The 19,091-nt window shown below is 51.9% G+C and overlaps 2 protein-coding genes across 3 annotated transcripts; both read left to right on the top strand.

The window, feature by feature from the left end:
- The first annotated feature begins 919 nt into the window (after positions 1 to 919).
- On the top strand, positions 920 to 6,838 carry AOC2 (amine oxidase copper containing 2). Its single transcript, XM_061391907.1, has 4 exons — positions 920 to 3,305; positions 5,236 to 5,521; positions 5,758 to 5,887; positions 6,178 to 6,838. The coding sequence occupies exons 1-4, from the start codon at positions 1,718 to 1,720 to the stop codon at positions 6,442 to 6,444; spliced, it is 2,271 nt and encodes a 756-aa protein (XP_061247891.1). The 5' UTR covers positions 920 to 1,717; the 3' UTR covers positions 6,445 to 6,838.
- Positions 6,839 to 7,298: 460 nt separating this feature from the next.
- AOC3 (amine oxidase copper containing 3) lies at positions 7,299 to 14,220 on the top strand. 2 transcript variants are annotated; one of them, XM_061391905.1, is made up of 5 exons: positions 7,315 to 9,072; positions 10,554 to 10,839; positions 11,341 to 11,470; positions 12,418 to 12,601; positions 12,862 to 14,220. In XM_061391905.1, exons 1-5 carry the CDS (start codon positions 7,473 to 7,475, stop codon positions 13,131 to 13,133), a joined length of 2,472 nt encoding a protein of 823 aa, XP_061247889.1. In that variant the 5' UTR covers positions 7,315 to 7,472; the 3' UTR covers positions 13,134 to 14,220. The 2 variants fall into 2 exon arrangements, with proteins under 2 accessions (XP_061247887.1, XP_061247889.1); XM_061391903.1 differs by having other exon boundaries at positions 7,299 to 9,072; positions 12,418 to 14,220.
- Positions 14,221 to 19,091: the final 4,871 nt, after the last annotated feature.

The raw sequence follows: 19,091 nt of genomic DNA on the forward strand, positions 1-19,091 counted from the left end.
GTTTCTCTCAGTTTCCCGTTTTGTCTGTTGGATTGTCCAGTACCCCTCCTCCTCCCTCTACTGCCCTTGGATCGTAATGTAAAATTCTTTTACCATGTCAAGAAATTATTAAAAATACAGGTACTTTGACCTCTTTCTAAAGCTGCAGACGCTGATGCGATGCTCTGGTGGCCTGGGGCATACTCACACTTAGGTGTGTGCACATTGGGACACCCACCTCCATATATACCTCCAGTCACTCTATTGGGTGTCTTTACTCCAATTGAGCTGCCTCTTTTCTCTGAAATAATGAAAAGACTGAGGCTTCTGCCTACCAAGGGGCAAGAGTGGGTCCTTCATTTGTGTGCAGTCTGAATTAAATGCAAGTTGAAAGAAAGTGAAAGTCAGACATGCCCTGTGAGGCTCCTCTGTCCATGAAATTCTCCAGGCAAGAATACTGGGTGGGTAGCCATTCCCTTCTTCAGGGGATCTTCCTGACCCAGGATCTACCCCAGTCCCCTGCATTGCAGGCAGATTGTGTCCCGTCTGAGCCACCAGATAACTCTTCTCAAACCTAACTTGCCTTCTACACTGACAAGATCCCAGCTCCTTCCTTCCTTCTCCAGTAATACCCTGAACTGTCAGTAGAGGGTGCTGTAGTTCCATGTGTGGGGAATCACCTGGCTCAAGACATACCCCACCCCATCGTTTTCTTTATACAATACTTCTCTCTGAATAATGTCTTAAGTTTCTTGAGGATATGCCAGGGACTCCTGGTTTTGGCTTTCAAATGACTTGGAGGGCTGTCTGGGATCTTAGCTCCCTCTGAAATAAAAGTTTCCTTAACTTCCACCTTGCAGAGTAGCGTACTGATATCCATTGATCTGGGATCCATCGTCTTTACAAAAAAAAGACTTAAGGTCTTGAATGGTGGAGGAACATTTCTTCTATTCTGTTTCAGAGATCAGTACCTGTAGCTGACTGTTTTTGAATGCCTGCCCCGTGTCAAGCTCTGTGAAGCACTTTATCTGCGTGATCACATTGATTCTCCATGAATCTCTAGGGTAGTTTTATCCCTTCTTTATAGATCAGGACACTGAGTCTCATGATAAGTAAGTCCCCTGAGGTCACGCCGCTTCGGGACCTGCGATGGTATACAAATTGACTGCTGTGGCCAGGTCTTCACCACTCGTTTCTCAACCGACTAGATGGAAGAGGCCTGAGACTGCAGATCAAGGGCTTGGCCTTAGGCATCTGGCAGAACACAGTGCTTACTGCTGAACTGGGCAGTGGATCCTGGAAATACTGGGGGTAGTGCCTGCCAGAAGGTAGGAAAGTGGCCAGAGTGGTTGCATGTAGCTCATAGGACTTGATCGGGCATCTAAGATTTGCATTCTTCCTCAGACCCATTCTGGGCAGAAGGTAGAGTTTAGCGTGTATACAAATGCCCTCTAATCTGCTCTAAATGATGGCACTTGGGAGCCGATACTGACCGTGCTGCTGGGAGGAATTCAGGGATGGGCCAAGGCGATGCACGTGGAAGCCGTACCTTGAGCCAAACCACAGAACAGAAAATTGGAGCAGAATTATATAAATCAAGGTCAGAAATTTCCCGTCCAACCCACAGGGTGGAGTTTTCGCTATTCCTATCCATCCTCCTGAATATAAACCCTGATTTGATGTCAGTAACTGGAAGGAGCAGCTGGTGGGACTCTCCTTTCAGCTCTCTGCATTCACCATGAATCTCAAGGTAGTCCTTGTGTTCCTGGCACTGTCTCTCATCACCATCTTTGCCCTGGCCTATGTCTTGCTGACCAGCCGTGGTGGCTCCAGCCTGCCTCCCCGCTGCCCCTCTGTATCCCCCCGTGCCCAGCCCTGGACACACCCTGGCCAGAGCCAGCTGTTTGCAGACCTGAGCCGAGAAGAGCTGATGGCTGTGATGAGCTTCCTGACCCAGAAGCTGGGGCCAGACCTGGCGGATGCAGCCCAGGCTCGACCCTCAGACAACTGCATCTTCTCGGTAGAGCTGCAGCTGCCCCCCAAGGCTGCAGCCCTAGCCCACCTGGACAGGGGGAGGCCCCCACCTGCCCGGGAGGCACTGGCCATCGTCTTCTTTGGCAGACAACCCCAACCCAATGTGACTGAGCTGGTGGTGGGGCCGCTGCCCCAGCCCTCCTACATGCGGGATGTGACCGTGGAGCGTCATGGGGGCCCCCTGCCGTATCACCGACGCCCCGTGCTGGCAACCGAGTCTGCCCAGATGTGGATGCATCTGAAAAAGGTGGAGTTCCCCAAGGCCCCAGTCTTCCTGGCTTCGGTCTTCAACTACAATGGCTCCACTTTGGCGGCTCTGCATGCCACCCCTCGTGGCTTGCGCTCAGGGGACCGTGCTACCTGGATAGCCCTCTACCATAACATCTCAGGTGTCGGGATTTTTCTTCACCCCGTGGGGCTCGAGCTACTGCTGGACCATAGGGCTCTGGACCCTGCCCACTGGGCTGTCCAGCAGGTTTTCTACCTCGGCCACTACTATTCAGACTTGGGTCAGTTGGAATGGGAGTTTAAGGCTGGCCGGCTGGACGTGGTTAGAGTTCCTCTACCCCTGCCAGATGGGGCCTCATCCCTCCGCTCCCGGGTGTCCCCAGGTCCTCTCCCCCCTCTTGAGTTCTCACCTCAGGGCTCCCGGTACAGCGTCCAAGGGCACCTGGTGGAGTCTTTCCTCTGGACATTTACCTTTGGCCATGGGGCATTCAGTGGCATGAGAATTTTTGATGTTCGGTTCAAGGGTGAGCGAGTGGCCTATGAAGTCAGTGTCCAGGAGTGTCTGTCTGTCTATGGTGCCGATTCGCCCAAGACCATGATGACCAGATACCTCGATAGCAGCTATGGACTTGGCCGTCACAGCCGGGGCTTGGTGCGGGGAGTAGACTGCCCCTACCAGTCTACCATGGTGGACACCCACGTGTTGGTGGGTCAAGGGGCAGTCCAGCTGCTCCCGGGGGCTGTGTGTGTATTTGAGGAGGCCCAGGGACTCCCTCTCCGAAGGCACCACAATCAGCTTCAGAGTCATTTCTATGGTGGTTTGGCTGGCTCGGCCCTCGTAGTCAGGTCTGTGTCCTCTGTAGGCAACTATGACTACATTTGGGACTTTGTGTTGCACCCAAATGGGGCACTCGAAGGGCGGGTCCATGCCACGGGCTACATCAACACAGCTTTCCTGAGCGCGGGAGAGGAGAGCCTCCTTTTTGGGAACCGCGTGGGGGAGCGAGTGCTGGGGGCGGTGCACACACATGCCTTCCACTTCAAGCTGGACCTGGATGTGGCAGGTGAGTGCCCCGGGGGATGAGGACGGAGAGTTGGGGTGGGCCAGAGGGGAGGGAGACCTCCACATCAGGCCCAAAGAGGTAAGAGGGTGGCATTCCAATACCACAGTTTATTGTGGCAACAGCAGGGACTGATGTGAGTGTTTTGACTGCAGTTAGCCTAGATGCTGGGTCTGCTGGGTGTTTAGCAGAAGATAGGGTTCCACTGCCTGGCCCCTCTGACCTGAAACTTTAAAACGAAACGTAATGGCCGTGCTGGCTAGCTGGCTGCCTTAGCCTGTCTGTGGGTAGGGAACTGGCCTTGTCAGGCTGGATGCAGCTGGAGTTGGGGCTCTGAGTTCTTCGTTATTCTGAGAGAGTGTGGAGGTGGGGAAAGCAAGGGGATGAGCAGAGGTAGGAAGCAGCATCTAAAGAGGTTTATAGAGTGGAGGTAGTGCCGGGGCCTGAGAGAGGGAGTAGCTGGCTGGGGGCTGCTCCCACAGGATTTCAGACGACTAGGGAGACAGCATAGGGGCCCAGGCGCCTTCTGGGGAGGCCCAGCCCATTGCTGCCAGCACTCGTCATCACAGTAGGCTCTCCAGTGACATGGCAGGTCTGTAACAGGCTTGATGCAAATGTAGAGGGATTTCTCAAGTAGGGCTCTAAGCACCAAGGGCTTTCTCCTCTTGACAGATTTTTGTCCAGTTCAGAAAATAATGAACCAAATCAGATGATTCGCCCAGAGAGAAAATTTGGAATCCGCCAGACCCTGTCTATTTTAGTTACAGAAATCGAGGAGGGTGGGGGGAGATGGGTCAGAAAGTGGCTCCCCATGTATAATGCACCGTAACTCGGCATATTTCTTGTGAAACATTTTCATATCCTCTTGAGTGTAAAGATGGCACATGTGCCTCTGTGTGTGTGGTGTGGAGGTGGAGGGGAGGAGAGCTAAGAAAATAGCATGATGGAAATGCTAGTATTAACTAGATTATTCTTTGACAGATTTGGTATATGACTATTTTCTGATGTGAAGTTTTCTCTCCAGCACTTTGACGTTAAAGAGCCTTGTCTTAGGATGTAAAATCAAGTAACACTTACTGGATCCTTAGAGCATGCAGCGCAGGCTCGTGCTGTGGGCCAGGGGCTGTGTCAGACGCCTGCACACAGGGCACTGGCTGCATTCAAGACAGCTCCCTTGTGCCAGCACCTTCATGGAAGTCAGACTGGAAGGAACTGACAGTCTGAACCTGCAGAAAGAGTATAAGCTTTCAGAGATCACCCCAGACAATTTAAAGATACAAATGTATTTATTTATGAAAAAGACAAAGTGGTCCCTGCCAAATTGAGAAGAGAAGAAAAACAAAGTTTCAGAGTCAGGAGGAGGATGCAGGGCACCAGAAGAGGGGATCAGGTTTTTCCAGCCAGCTTCTCCAAGACAAAAATCCCTTTCATAGTTAGAAGAATGTTGTTAGCCACCTGTGTGTGCTTTTCCATTTATGGAGCTCAGCCACAGAACAACTTTTTTTATGCCTAGTGTAGAGATTCACAAGCTGAATCAAATTTGCTTCACTACAGAGAAGCAAATAATTGGTCCAAGGTCTATTGGATAGACCAGGGCCCAGAACTTTCTGCAGCAATAGAAATACACGCCTGCCTTGTCAAGTCTGTTAGCCACCAACCATAGGTAGCTGTTGAGCACTTGGAATGTAGCTAGTGTGACTGAGGAACTGAAGTTTTAAATTGAAAGAGCCGCTTGTAACCGGTGGTAGCTATTGGACAGGACAGGTTCAAAGAAGATCAGCTAGCCCTCAAGTCCAAACCTGGTTCCCAGTGCAGAGTGCTGTCTGCTGGGCTCTGCAGCCCTTTTTCAGGCCAGTGCAGTGGGCGTCACGGAGATGACAAGGGACCTGTCTCACCTGGTGTGGAACTCCTCTCCCTCCCCTCACCCTGGCAGGGCTGAAAAACTGGGTGGTAGCTGAAGACGTGGTGTTTAAACCTGTGGCAGCCCCTTGGAGTCCGGAGCACCAACTGCAGCGCCCACAGCTGACTCGGCAGGTCCTGGGAAGGGAGGACCTGACGGCTTTTTTCTTGGGGAGCCCCCTTCCCCGATACCTTTACTTGGCTAGCAACCAGACTAATGCCTGGGGTCATCAGCGCGGGTACCGAATCCAGATCCACAGCCCTCTTGGCATACACATGCCGCTGGACAGCACCATGGAGAGGGCCCTCAGCTGGGGGAGGTGAGGAGGGCCCCGGGGAACTGGGTGGTAGGGAAGGGCTGGTCCCCTTCCCATCCCAGCTCTTAAGAGACCCCAGCTCACTAACCTCAGTGGGCCCTTCACCCCTGGATCTCTCAGATCCAAGCAGATAATGGGACGGGTATCAGTCTCACACAGAACCTGATTCAAAGGCTATCTGGGCTGTCCAGGCCCTTGATGTTTCCTGACACTGCCCTTCCTACAACATTCCTGGTTAGATACCAGCTTGCGGTGACCCGGAGGAAGGAGGAGGAGTCCCAGAGCAGCAGCATCTATTACCAGAATGACATCTGGACAGCCACTGCGGCCTTTGCTGACTTCATCAACAATGAGACCCTCTTAGGAGAGGTTGGTAGCCCTAGGGGCAGAGGACCAGGGCTCCCCTGAGCCTAGTGTCATGGCTGTAGGATGGAGGGTATGGTAGGTTTCCAGCTGTTAGATTAGGGGCCAGGGAGTCCCCTGATGACCAACATGGCTCTTCCCTCCTAGGGTGAGATTAGCTCTGAGACCAAACTACAGCTGCTAACATGGATGAGAAGCCTGTTATTTGGGCCTGGGCCTGGAGACTGGGGATCGTGGCTGAGGGGAGGTTCTCTGGGTCTCGCCTCCAAAATCTCCAGCTCCTCCTCTTCCTGCAGGACCTGGTGGCTTGGGTTACAACCAGCTTCCTGCACATCCCCCACGCTGAGGATGTCCCCAACACAGTGACTCTGGGGAACAGAGTTGGCTTCTTGCTCCGACCCTATAACTTCTTTGATGAGGACCCCTCCATCTTCTCCCCTGGCAGTGTCTACTTTGAGAAAGGCCAGGATGCTGGGCTCTGCAGTGTGAATCATGTGGCCTGCATTCCCCACCTGGCAGCCTGTGTCCCGGACCTGCCGCCTTTCTCTTACCAAGACTTGTAGCCCTGAGTGTATGGAGGAACATGGGCAGGGCAGGGTGGTGGTGGTGCTAAGACCTGTACCTTCCTTCCTATTTCCACTTCCTGCTCTCCTGACACTCGACCCTTGGGAAATAGCCTCCTACCACATAAACCCCCATATACCCTGTTGGTAAACTCCTGTTTCCAATTCATTGTCTTAAAAATGATGAATTTATACAAATAATGCCATTATTAAAATATTCAGGCAAAACCCCTCACAAATCCTGCCACTCAGAAATAGCTGGTATTCACATTTGGTGAACATTATACCAGACATTTCTTTATGCATGTGCATTGAAATGGAAAAATAGAATTTTTGAAAAACCTCATGGTGTGTGTAATTTATAATAAAGAGTATTATGAGATTTTTACTTGAATTTCTTCTGTTTGACTTTTGAAGTATCTAGAATCCCCCAGAGAATATTAGGGATTCTGGCCAGGGAAATTAGCCAGGGAGGAGAGGGGGCAAGGGGGACAGACCTGGCCAAGAAATGCTGCTTGGGAAACTGAAGAAGGGGGGTGGGGGGTATTCTTGGAAGGAGGACAGTAGTTCCAGTTGCAGGAAAGGAAACATCTGGCCCTGGGAAAGTGAGGGCTAGGGAAAGAAGAGGGGTTGAGGGGGACAAGGGGCTGCCCCCCTCTGACATTTCTATGCATTTCTGTGCTCATTCTGGTTAGCTGCATTATTTTGAAATCCCCACCACCCCTTCCCCGTACACCAGAGCTCCCTTGACCCAGAGAGCAGAATCTGAATTGGGAGTCTGGAAGACAAAGCCATGTAAGGGCTGTGGAAATCGCTGGGGCCCTGCCTTAGCCCCGCCCCAGCCGCCCCACCCCGCCCCCAGCCTTCCCATGCTCTCCCCACCTTCTGTTTCCTTTGCATCGGAATACTGAAAACCTCAGCCAGAGTCCAGGAACCCTCAATACAGGGGCCAAAAGAGACCCTCTTCTGCTGGCCTGAGAACACGTTTCCAGTTTGGTTCAATCCTCTGTCTTTGTAATCGCGGGACCATGAACCAGAAGACCACCCTGGTACTCCTTGCTCTGGCTGTCATCACCATCTTTGCCTTGGTGTGTGTCTTAATAGCTGGCAGGGGAGGAGATGGGGGTGAAGCCAGCCAACCTCACTACTGCCCCTCCGGAACCCCCAGTGTCCAGCCCTGGACACACCCTGGCCAGAACCAGCTGTTTGCAGACCTGAGCCGAGAAGAGCTGACAGCTGTGATGAGCTTCCTGACCCAGAAGCTGGGGCCAGACCTGGCGGATGCAGCCCAGGCCCGACCCTCAGACAACTGCATCTTCTCGGTAGAGCTGCAGCTGCCCCCCAAGGCTGCAGCCCTGGCCCACCTGGACAGGAGGAGCCCCCCACCTGCCCGGGAGGCACTGGCCATCGTCTTCTTTGGTGGACAACCCCAGCCCAATGTGACTGAGCTGGTGGTGGGGCCGCTGCCCCAGCCCTCCTACATGCGGGATGTGACCGTGGAGCGTCATGGGGGCCCCCTGCCCTATTACCGACGCCCCGTGCTTCTCCGAGAGTACCTGGACATAGACCAGATGATCTTCAACAGAGAGCTGCCCCAGGCTGCTGGTGTCCTGCACCACTGCTGCTCCTACAAACAAGGAGGAGGGAACCTGGTGACCATGACCACAGCCCCCCGCGGTTTGCAATCAGGTGACCGGGCCACCTGGTTTGGCCTCTACTACAACATCTCAGGGGCTGGGTACTATCTGCACCCTGTGGGGTTAGAGCTGCTGGTAGATCACAAGGCTCTGGACCCTGCCCAGTGGACCATCCAGAAGGTGTTCTTTCAAGGCCGCTACTATGAAAGTCTGGCCCAGCTGGAGGAGCAGTTTGAGGCTGGCCGGGTGAATGTGGTGGTGATCCCAAACAATGGCACAGGTGGGTCCTGGTCCCTGAAGTCCCAGGTGCCCCCGGGTCCAACTCCACCTCTGCAGTTCCATCCTCAGGGCGCCCGCTTCAGTGTCCAGGGCAGTCGAGTGACCTCCTCATTGTGGACTTTCTCCTTTGGCCTCGGAGCTTTCAGTGGTCCTAGGATCTTTGACGTTCGATTCCAAGGAGAACGACTGGCTTATGAGATCAGCCTGCAAGAGGCCGTGGCTATTTATGGTGGGAATACCCCAGCAGCAATGCTCACTCGCTATATGGATGGCTGCTTTGGCATGGGCAAGTTCGCCACGCCCCTGACCCGAGGGGTGGACTGCCCCTATCTGGCCACCTATGTGGACTGGCATTTCCTTCTGGAGTCTCAAGCCCCCAGGACCCTACATGATGCCTTTTGTGTGTTTGAGCAGAACAAGGGCCTGCCCCTGAGGCGACACCACTCAGATTTTATTTCCAAGTATTTTGGGGGCGTTGTGGAGACAGTGCTGGTCTTCAGATCTGTGTCAACCTTGCTCAACTATGACTATGTGTGGGATATGGTCTTTCACCCCAATGGGGCCATAGAAGTCAAATTCCATGCCACGGGCTACATCAGCTCAGCGTTCTTCTTTGGTACTGCCCAAAAATATGGAAACCAGGTTCGGGAGAACACACTGGGCACCGTCCACACCCACAGTGCCCACTACAAGGTGGATCTGGATGTGGGAGGTAAGACATGCTGGCAGAGGCATTGATTTTGTACAGGGGGTTGAGGAGTTGTCACTATTTGCTTTGGGTTTGATGGAGGTTTCCCAGGAAAGGAAGATGTGGGTATGCGGTTTTGGAGTTTCATGCTTTCTCTTAGCTGGATGGGAGAGAGTTGACTGTTGAATTTCCCTGTGATCTTAGGGTACAGGGATCTGTGGCTGGGTACAGAGATGCCAGACTCCATCCACATGACCTCATCAGAAAATCTTGGGGAAAAGCTCAGCTTAGAGAAGAGACAGTATCCAGGCTAAGGGTCCTCTTTGCCCTCCTCCCTCCCTGGCACCTATACGGGCCCAACTTGAGTGAGGCAGACATTTGTTTTTTGGCTTATCTGTGTCTGCCTGCAGTGCTGGTGTTGGGGAAGATCTGGGTGCATTCTGCTGAGTCCCTGGCACATGTATGCCAGCTCTGGATATCCCCAGGAGCACATTTCCTTGGCAGGTGGGCCCCCCTCCTCCTTGAGTTTTCATTTCTGGGCACAATACATTTAAATGTGAAGGGTAGAGAGGATACTGTGGAATATTCCAAAAAGTTTCTGGAGTTGGTGGTCACAGAGAGCCAAGGTAATGGGATATTTAGGAGTCCATGACATTTCACTGTTGTTCCCCACATTGATTTCATCACCAGATTTTTCTTTCTGTTCTGCTGCTGAATATCTCCAACCCGTCGCCTGGCCTTCCTGTTGTCCCTGCTGGGCGCTAGGCCTCTCTTTGCTACTTCGACTCCAGGGTTCACCCTGTGCTCAGAGGGACTTACCAGCCCAGGACAGCCTGCTCCCTCACACACTTCCCAGTTTCCCCGTCACTAATGGATTCCCAACTGCAAAAGGACCAGCCAGGCCTGTCCCTTCAGAGGGCAGCTGCCACCTGCCTTCCAGATGCTTCCCTTTGCTGTTTTAGCCACACCCTCACCCTCTGTGTCCCTGGAAACACACACAATAGGTGACAGTTGGGCTTCTTTGCTTTTGCTCCTCTTTTGCTCCAGCCTTGAATACTTTGCCATGCCATCTCAGATGGTGACATCCTTAAGGCCAAGCTGAAACGTGGACCAGAACTGCCTCTCTTCCTGCCTGTACCTGGGTTCCTCTAACTGTGAACGTTGAATGTGCTCCTCTCACACTGTAGGCTCTTTAGGGCTTGGCTTTCCTCGGACTTCTGTGAGAGCAGAAGGGTAAGGTTGCATTCATCAGAGTGTCCCCAGCACTGAGCACAGGTGTCTTCACTAATAAGTGTGAAACAAGGAAGGAGTGAAATGCTCAAAGAAATATTTCAGAGGTCACCAGCTTTGGCTGAAAGATGTGGAGATCCTGGGATGAGGGGAGGGAAGCAGGGGACACAGTGAGTCTGGTCTCTTTGGCCCCTACTCTGAAGCCAGGTGCAGGCAGAGTCCGTGGGGTGGCGCAGCTGCCTGACCAGCCCTTCCTCATCCTCTCACCCCTCCAGGACTGGAGAACTGGGTCTGGGCTGAGGACATGGCTTTTGTCCCCACAACGGTACCCTGGAGCCCTGAGCACCAGATACAGAGGCTGCAGGTGACCCGGAAGCAGCTGGAGACTGAGGAGCAGGCTGCCTTCCCCCTGGGAGGGGCCTCCCCTCGCTACCTGTACCTGGCCAGCAAGCAGAGCAACAAGTGGGGGCACCCTCGCGGCTATCGCATCCAGACGGTCAGCTTTGCTGGGAGGCCGCTGCCCCAGAACAGCTCCACAGAGAGAGCCATCAGCTGGGGGAGGTGGGTGGTGTGTATTGTTGGAGGTGGGTGGATGAGATGAGAAGCGCATGTTGGGAGGGGCAACTGGGAACCCAGTTCAAGATCTACACGAGGTGAGGTAAGAGCACAAAACATTTCCTGGTTATCAAAAGGCCTACAGTAGACACATGGTTCCTTTGGAAGGCTAAGGCCCAGGCAGATAAGTCTTTCCTGTTTTTCTGATGCTGTGAAATCCAAAGGGATCAACAGGAAAAGGACATGAAAAGATGTTGGGCTCAGGTCAAAAAGAAAAGAAACACAAAGAAAAAGATCAGCCAAGCACTGTATCTTTAAAAAAAAATGTTGGCCAACCACCAGGTGGGATGTGGGATGTACAGGAAGCCGGCTGCACACTAGGGTGACATCACGGTGAGGGTGTGGATGAGCTGGGAAGCTGAGGTCCATGGGCTCAGCTCCCTTCCATGATGATCAGGCAGCAGGACAGGGACGGTGACCATGGACCCCTGACCAGAACATCTCTAGGTACCAGCTGGCCGTGACCCAGAGGAAGGAGACAGAGCCCAGCAGCACCAGCGTCTTCAATCAGAATGACCCCTGGACTCCCACTGTGGACTTTGCTGACTTCATCAACAATGAGACCATTGCTGGAAAGGTCAGCTGACTGTGGGAGAAGAGGGAGGGGTGGGAGGCACAGAGATCAGCCCCAGCTTCCTTTGGCTGGGGGCCTGAAAGCCTGTGATCAGCTGAAGGGCTGAGCTGACTCCTGCTTCTGTGCTTTTGTGGATCTGCTCACTATTTGTGGGGGGAAACTTCCTAAGCTGGGAGTTCATCTGCAGACCCTGGCTGAGGTTACAGCCTCTCCTCGAGAGGCAGCAGCTCTCTCAGTCTCTGCTTGTGGACTGAGTCCTTTAAGGGCTCCAGGATTCAGAAGGGCTGGAATGACCAGGGAAGACCACATCTCTTATACCTAAAACTTCTCCATTTCTGTCTTCACCACTAAAGGATTAATTTCCAAATGCTGAACTTTTCTGCCACCCAAACCTGATCTACTCTCCTCCATTTTCCTTTCTTCAGTTACAGTTTGGGAACTCTCCCAGAGTCGGGGGAAGTGCTGAAGTAGCCTGTGGTTGTCATCATTTCTCTTGGGATGGGTTGGCTGATGGCGATGTGATGGGAAATGTCAGAGATGGCACTTGCAGGCTGGGACATTGGAGGCTGGTGTTGCTCCTAATATGAAGTTGATTCTTTATGCTTTGACTTCTGGGTTACTATGAAAAAAAGGTTTAAAGCCCTCTAGAGTGATGGTGATGCTGGGAGGGATTGGGGGCAAAAGGAGAAGGGGACGACAGAGAATGAGATGGCTGGATAGCATCACTGACTTGATGGACATGAGTTTGGGTAAACTTCGGGAGTTGGTGATGGACAGGGTGGCCTGGCGTGCTGCGATTTATGGGGTTGCAAAGAGTCAGATACTACTGAGTGACTGAACTGAACTGAACTGAACTGAGAGAGATGGTGGACTCCCAAAGTGAATCCTGTGGGAGGCAGAGGTGTCCTTAGCAGCACCAGGCCTCATGACCCTCTTTCTTGCCTCACTAGGACTTGGTGGCCTGGGTGACAGCTGGTTTCCTGCACATCCCACATGCAGAGGACATTCCCAACACGGTGACAGTGGGGAACGGTGTGGGCTTCTTTCTGCGACCCTACAACTTCTTTGATGAGGACCCCTCCATCAATTCTGCTGACTCAATCTACTTCCAAAAACACCAGGATGCTGGGTCCTGTGAGGTCAACTCCCTGGCTTGTCTGCCCAAGGATCCTGCCTGTGCCCCTGATCTCCCTGCCTTCTCCCACGGGGGCTTCTTCACCAATTAGGTGTTTCCTGGGATGGGATATGTGACTGTGGCTCTAGGGTCTGGGAGTGTGGGGAGAAGGGCCAGGAACTGGGGAGCCTGTGCCCTCTTCTCCCTCCTCACACCCCTGGGTCCTCTCTCTCCTCCATCGTCCTCCCTTGCTTACCGCCTCACTGGGATCATCCTGAAGCTATGCTGCCTGAATCAGGGGCTTCTCAGCTCTGTGCACCCCAACCTGCTGGGTTCCTGTCGCAGAGGAGAGGAACGGTCAGCCGAGAGGCTGGAGTCATGGTTACACGTTTCTACAAGACTCCTCGGTTTGGTGTTTTTCATTTTCTTTTCTTTTGTCTTTGCTTTCTGCTTTCCCCAAATGGTTTTAGGCCATGCCAGGTCTCTCCTGAGACTCCCCAGTCCTCACTTGAGAGGAGAGGAAGCGAGGTCTCTCTGGGGATGGATGCCTAGAGGCCGTGGGCAGGGTTCCTGGCAGGCTTGTGAATCCAGGAGTCCAGCTGGAAGGGGCTCTTTGGCCCATGTTTCCTCTCATCCTGGTCCTCCTTCTCCCTCTTCCTTCTTGCCTCACCTCCTCCTGTTCTTACCTATTCTTATAACCTGGGATTTACATCCCAGCCCTGAGGAGATGTTCCTCAGCTCTCACTTTTCAACTCTGGTCTCCTCTCCTGACTCTAGGCCTGTGGAAGTCTGAAAATGCAAGGGACATCTAGCTTGAGAGGACAGTCCCCGTCTGTCTCCCTGTGTCTGGGAGCCGCCCCTTCCCCCAGTCCTGGGGCAGGGTGTTTCCCCACAGTTCTTTCTGCCCGTTTGTATAGGCCTGTCTTGCATCCTCTTGCAGAGGATGCTCATGGAGACAGCAGCAGCTCTAGTTAGCACTTGAGGTGGTTTGTGGGTGCAGTGGTAATGAGGAGTGGTCATTTTGTGCCAGGTGTGTGGTGTGACCAGGGTCCTCTGAACTTGGCAATAGCCAAGATGGGAGACTGGGTGAGAGCCAAGGGTGAGAAGCAGAAAGACCAGTCACACCATGCCATGGGGACAGGGGCGGACCAATTACGTGTCAGCATGCAAATGAGCCAGGGCCTCTGTGGGTGGAGCCTCCCCCACAGGCTGTCCCTACAGAATCCGGGGTCTCTTCAAAGATCGGACATAATAGAACTCTGCTTCCCTAGAAGATTTGTTAAGTAAGTTCTAACACAGCTTGGCAAAGAAATACTCTGCAGCTATAAAACTATATCTTTTTATAGAAATTATTCTTCTAAAGAGCAAGGCAATGCACAGAATTGTGTATGGGCACCTTCATTTGTGTTTCACCTCCTACCATGGGGGAGGATCATATAAATCCATATTTTCATATCTTATAGATGCATATTCAGAAGACACGGGTAACACTGGTTGCCTCTGTGAAGAGGAACAGGAGGTAGGGACTTGGGAGGGAGACTTGATACTATATATCCTTTTGTACATTTTGAATTTTGAACTATGTGACTGTATTACCTATTCATTTATTATTATTCAAATAATAAATGGGGCTAAATAAGTTCTGACTTCATTCTTTAAAGTAACTTGTCTTTTGGGAAGGGGTAGGGTGGGGGAGGGTACTGTGCCCAGGGACTCAATTTTTTCAAGTGTTTGAGACCCAGAGAAATGGCTGTGGCCTCTGTGCTTAGTCAGTCAATCATGGCCAGCTGTTTGTGACCCCATGGCCTGTAGCCTACCAGGTTCCTCTATGGATGGACTTATCTAGGTAGGAATACTGGAGTGTGTTGCCTTTTCTTTCTCCAGGGAATCTTCCTGACCTAGGGATAGAACCTGGGTCTCCTGCATTGCACATAGGTGTGGCCTCTGGTGACCCCTCTGTCTCTTCTTGCCTGTATATTTCCAGGAAAAAATGTTAAATGTCAAGAAATCTCTTTTGCTGTCTCTTGCTCACTTTCTCTGTCTGCCTCACTTCGAAGAGGGGGAATGAGAGGCAATGGGGAGGGGTGACTTCCACCTGCTGGAAGCCCAGGCAGGGCTGGGCAGTGAGGGACAGGAAACAGATTTCACATGCTGCTCAGCTTCTAATCTGAGGGAGATCATATCCAGGGAGCACAGAAGCTTCTGCTCCCTTCTATCCTGCTCCAAGCCCAGGTTCTCTTCTGAGTCAACAGTGGATGGAGGTGATCTGACCAGAAGCAAGCTTCCTAAGAACAGGGAGAAAGCCCTCAGTCAGGAGACAGGGCCAGTGCTGGGTGGGTGAATTTATAACATGACCTGAAGTGAAAGTCAGAGTGACAGAGGAGAGAGACTGAGGGAATGAGGGTCTAAAGACTGAGACGGAGGAGAAAAATGGGTGCTGTAGCCTCTGTGGTTCTGATACTGCCTTGATGCCTCTTCTTTCTCTGACCTGAGTCATTGAACTTCTCCATGACACTCTTATGTGTAGTCTCCACCTCCTCTTGGCTCCTTTTTCTGATCAGTTGCACAATAGTCAGTGCTGGAGGCAAGAGGAAGAAAGAAATGCGGTGTCCACCCCTTCCCCAGCCTGGTTGAATAAGTTGCAAGTCATTGCCTTGAGTCCCATGTCCAGACCAAGGCTGTGAGTGTTTGCAAGTGGAGTGTGCCTGTGAGTGTGTGTGGATGCCCGCTTACAGCTTTTTTTTTTTTTAAGTGTTGTTGTTGTTATTGTTGTTTTCTAATATTTTTCTTTCTTCCTTTCTTCGGCTGTGCTAGGTCTTGGTTGTGGCATGAAGGACCTTCAATCTTAGCTGTAGCATGTGGGATCTAGTTCCCCAACCAGGGATCCAACCAATGCCCCTGCCCTGGGAGCAGGGGAATGTTACCCACTGGACTGTCTGAGAAGTCCCAGAGCACTGCTATATTTAGGAACACTTACCACCTGGCAGGTTCAGTTACTGAATAAGGTAAAATCCCAGCCAAAAATCGGTAGTAGTTTGTGTGGTGATGAGATACTAATAATTGTGTAGAAGATCCTTGTATACTTTATACAATGCTTGGTGGGTTTAGGAAAAGGGGATACCCTTAACCAAATAAAAAAGGTGTATGAGGGCCTGCTGACAGCTTCTCTGATGAGACTTATCAGTGAGAATCGGCTACCCTTTCCAGTATTCTTGCCTGGAGAATCCCAAGGACAGAGGAGCTTGGCAGACTACAGTCCATAGGGTCGAGAAGAGTCAGACACGACTGAATCAACATAGCACAGCATATATCAGTGAGAATGGGCTCATTAATTCTACAGCCTGTTTACTTGTTTTAAGGGGAAACCCACCCCTCCAGCTGCTCCCAAAAATGTTCTTTCTCATTTATCCAACCCTCTCCCTGAACTTTATATCTCTCCCTCTTGACTGGCTCTTGACTCACACCTCATTAACTCTCTGCCAGGACCCTGACTCTCCAGGACAAGGTCTTCCCTCAGCTTGTGCTTCTCGGATGCCTTCCTTCAAGGACAGCTCTCCTTTTCCCACCTCCAGCTTCCCTTTCCCACCCAGTCCCTCCTTATCCTGCTCTTCCAAGTGCTGATGCAGAATCGAATAACAGTCCCTTCCAGCCATCACTTTCTGGACTTCTGGGAGGCATTGGTCCTCTCTGATTAGTCCCCACTGAAAACTCTCTCCTGTCATGACCTCCTCCCATTCTGACCCCTCCGAGGGCTTGCTGGCTGTTTCTCAGCCTCTTATGCCGGCTCCTTTGCCTTTACCATGCCCACCAACCTGCTCAGCCCTACACATGGGCATCTTCTGGACTCTGGCCCTGCTCTCCTCTCTCCCCTCTGCAGAGTCCTCTCTGGGTGATCTCAGGCTTCTTATCTCTGTGCATTAGTCGCTCAGTCGTGTCAACTCTTTGCCACCCCATCGACTGTAGCCCGCCAGACTCCTCTATCCATGGAATTCTCCAGGCAAGAATACTGGAGTGGGTGGTCATTTCTTTCTCTGGAGAATCTTCCCAACCCAGGGATCAAACCTAGGTCTCCCATATCGCAGGCAGGTTCTTTATCATCTGAGCCAGTGACTACCTTTTGTTGTTTGACACAAATCTCTATTTCTAGCCTAGAGGCTGTCCTCTGGCCCTTGAAACCTATAGACCCAATGGCCTTTTTTCTGGGCATCTATGATCAGGCTTCCCACAGGAACCTCACCTCAAGCTTGTTGGAATCCTCCTTCAATTTGCTGCTCTTCTTGTAGGTCCTTCTTCTGGAGAAGGCCCCTCACCCTCCCAAGTCACCCAATGGAGACCTGGTGTCCTTGTGTCACCAAAGAGTCTGTATCCTTTCTCACACACCCACCCAATCAGACACCACGTCCTGCCAACACCCCCGGCCACATTGCTCAGATTCCTCACTTCTTCTCTGTCCTGGAGGTCACTGGCCTCATCTGACCCTTTGCCTCCTGTCGCTGTCCTTGCTTCTGTCTTTGACACACTCGGTGCTCTCTCAGCATTGAAGCCAGAGCTGTACCCCTGGGGTGCAGATCAGAGTACAGTGACCTGGGCATCTGGAGGGGTTCCACTGGCCTCATGGGGACTCAGGGACAGCAGGCAGGCTCAGGCAGCACGTTCTGGGGCCCAGCCTGGGGACTGGGTATGGCACCTGGCTCCCAGGGATAGAGTCACCTTCAGCACATTCACACAGGCTGCGAGCAAGTTTGTCCAAAGGGAAATAAAACTTACTGGAAGAAGCAGGATGTGTAGCTCCTTTCCTCTGAGTAACTGTCCAACAGAAACACCTTCAAACAGTTGTTTATGGTGTGTGATATGATGATTGTGAAGCCTAGGTTGACACGAATTCAGAGGAAGCCCAATGTGACAGCAAGACGCTTCTAGAGAAGGTGGGCAGAGGGGCACCTTCTGCTCTATCAGTTCCTCCTCAAGGTCAGGCCAAAGCTCTCCCTCCCACTCCCTGATCATCACTGCCTCTCCTCTTGGAAGGAAATCATGACCAACCTAGATAGCATATTAAGAAGCAGAGACATTACTTTGCCAACAAAGGTCCATCTAGTCAAGGCTATGGTTTTTCCAGTAGTCATGTATGGATATGAGAGTTGGACTGTGAAGAAGGCTGAGTGCCGAAGAATTGATGCTTTTGAACCGTGGTGTTGGAGAAGACACTTGAGAGTCCCTTGGACTGCAAGGAGATCCAACCAGGCCATTCTAAAGGAGATCAGTCCTGGGTGTTCTTTGGAAGGACTGATACTAAAGCTGAAACTCCAATACTTTGGCCACCTCATTCGAAGAGTTGACTCATTGGAAAAGACTCTGATGCTGGGAGGGATTGGGGGCAGGAGGAGAAGAGGACAACAGAGGATGAGATGGCTGGATGTCATCACCGACTCAATGGACATGAGTTTGGGTGAACTCTGGGAGCTGGTGATGGACAGGGAGGCCTGGCGTGCTGCAATTAATGGGGTTGCAAAGAGTCGGACACGACTGAGCGACTGAACTGAACTGAACTGAGGAGACCTGGGGATCCCCACCAGGGTGGACATTCTTGATCTGTGATTGGTAACACTGGTCAGGACAAAAAGTGTTCCTCTTCACAATGTGTTCTAAGCTGGGAGGAAACACCATCATTTATCAAAGGATCCAGAATGAAGTTCCTGGGCTAGAAAGGCTTGCCATGGGGCCAGGGCCGGGTTTGACCTCAGATTCTGTCCACCCCTTTATTACAAAGTCTACATGAACCATTTCAAACTGAGACAGGCTAGGGCCAGAGACCCTGTACTGGAGTGCTTACACTTGGCACCTGGACAGATATCTCCTTGAGCAACAGAATACAACCTGTAACAGACTAAAAATATCTGCAAGCACTGGGCAGTCTGGGCAGTTATGAACAATGAGACACAAAAAACACAGAAATGTATTGCTGCTTCTGAGGTGAAAGGAGAAGAGCAGGGTTGGGCATGACCCCTGCACACAGCACCACCAAAGGGGTGGGCAGACCACCGAAGCCAGCCCTCAATCCGCTCCACGGATCTGCCCCCACTCTTACTCCACTGAAGGAACCAGGCCACAGAGGGCAAGCAAGGGAACCTGTGTTTTGTTCTTGCTCCTTCCTGCTGCAGCTCGAGTACCAGTTAACTCTCATTTGATTTACTTCACCGGCCTCTTTATCAATTCAATTGATGTAAGAGTCTGAGGCCCCAGGTTGGTCACAAAATGACCCGTGTGTGGAATTTCCATATCAAAATAGAGCTGGTTGCACAAGCAGCTGGTATCTGGAGAACCTGACCTTTCTCAGGTTGATTTCCCTGGTTTCACATGTGCCCAGACTTCTGTCTTTCTGCCATGCCTACTTTGCTTAAGACCCACATACTGCACAAGCCCTCCTGACCTGATCTCTTCTGCTGTCCCACCAACTCCTGTCTCTACCTCACACCCAATGCGCTGACCTTGGCCATTTCCTGCCCATGTCAA

Source organism: Bos javanicus, chromosome 19 (genome assembly GCF_032452875.1).
Source record: "Bos javanicus breed banteng chromosome 19, ARS-OSU_banteng_1.0, whole genome shotgun sequence".
In the NCBI taxonomy this organism is placed as follows: Eukaryota; Metazoa; Chordata; class Mammalia; order Artiodactyla; family Bovidae; genus Bos; species Bos javanicus.

Coding starts and splice junctions, on each gene's coding strand:
- AOC2 (XM_061391907.1), top strand. CDS start 1,718: ATGAATCTCAAGGTAGTCCTTGTGTTCCTGGCACTGTCTCTCATCACC. Junction 3,306..5,235: donor GCTGGACCTGGATGTGGCAG/GTGAGTGCCCCG, acceptor TCACCCTGGCAG/GGCTGAAAAACTGGGTGGTA. Junction 5,888..6,177: donor ATGAGACCCTCTTAGGAGAG/GTTGGTAGCCCT, acceptor CTCTTCCTGCAG/GACCTGGTGGCTTGGGTTAC.
- AOC3 (XM_061391905.1), top strand. CDS start 7,473: ATGAACCAGAAGACCACCCTGGTACTCCTTGCTCTGGCTGTCATCACC. Junction 9,073..10,553: donor GGTGGATCTGGATGTGGGAG/GTAAGACATGCT, acceptor TCACCCCTCCAG/GACTGGAGAACTGGGTCTGG. Junction 11,471..12,417: donor ATGAGACCATTGCTGGAAAG/GTCAGCTGACTG, acceptor TTGCCTCACTAG/GACTTGGTGGCCTGGGTGAC.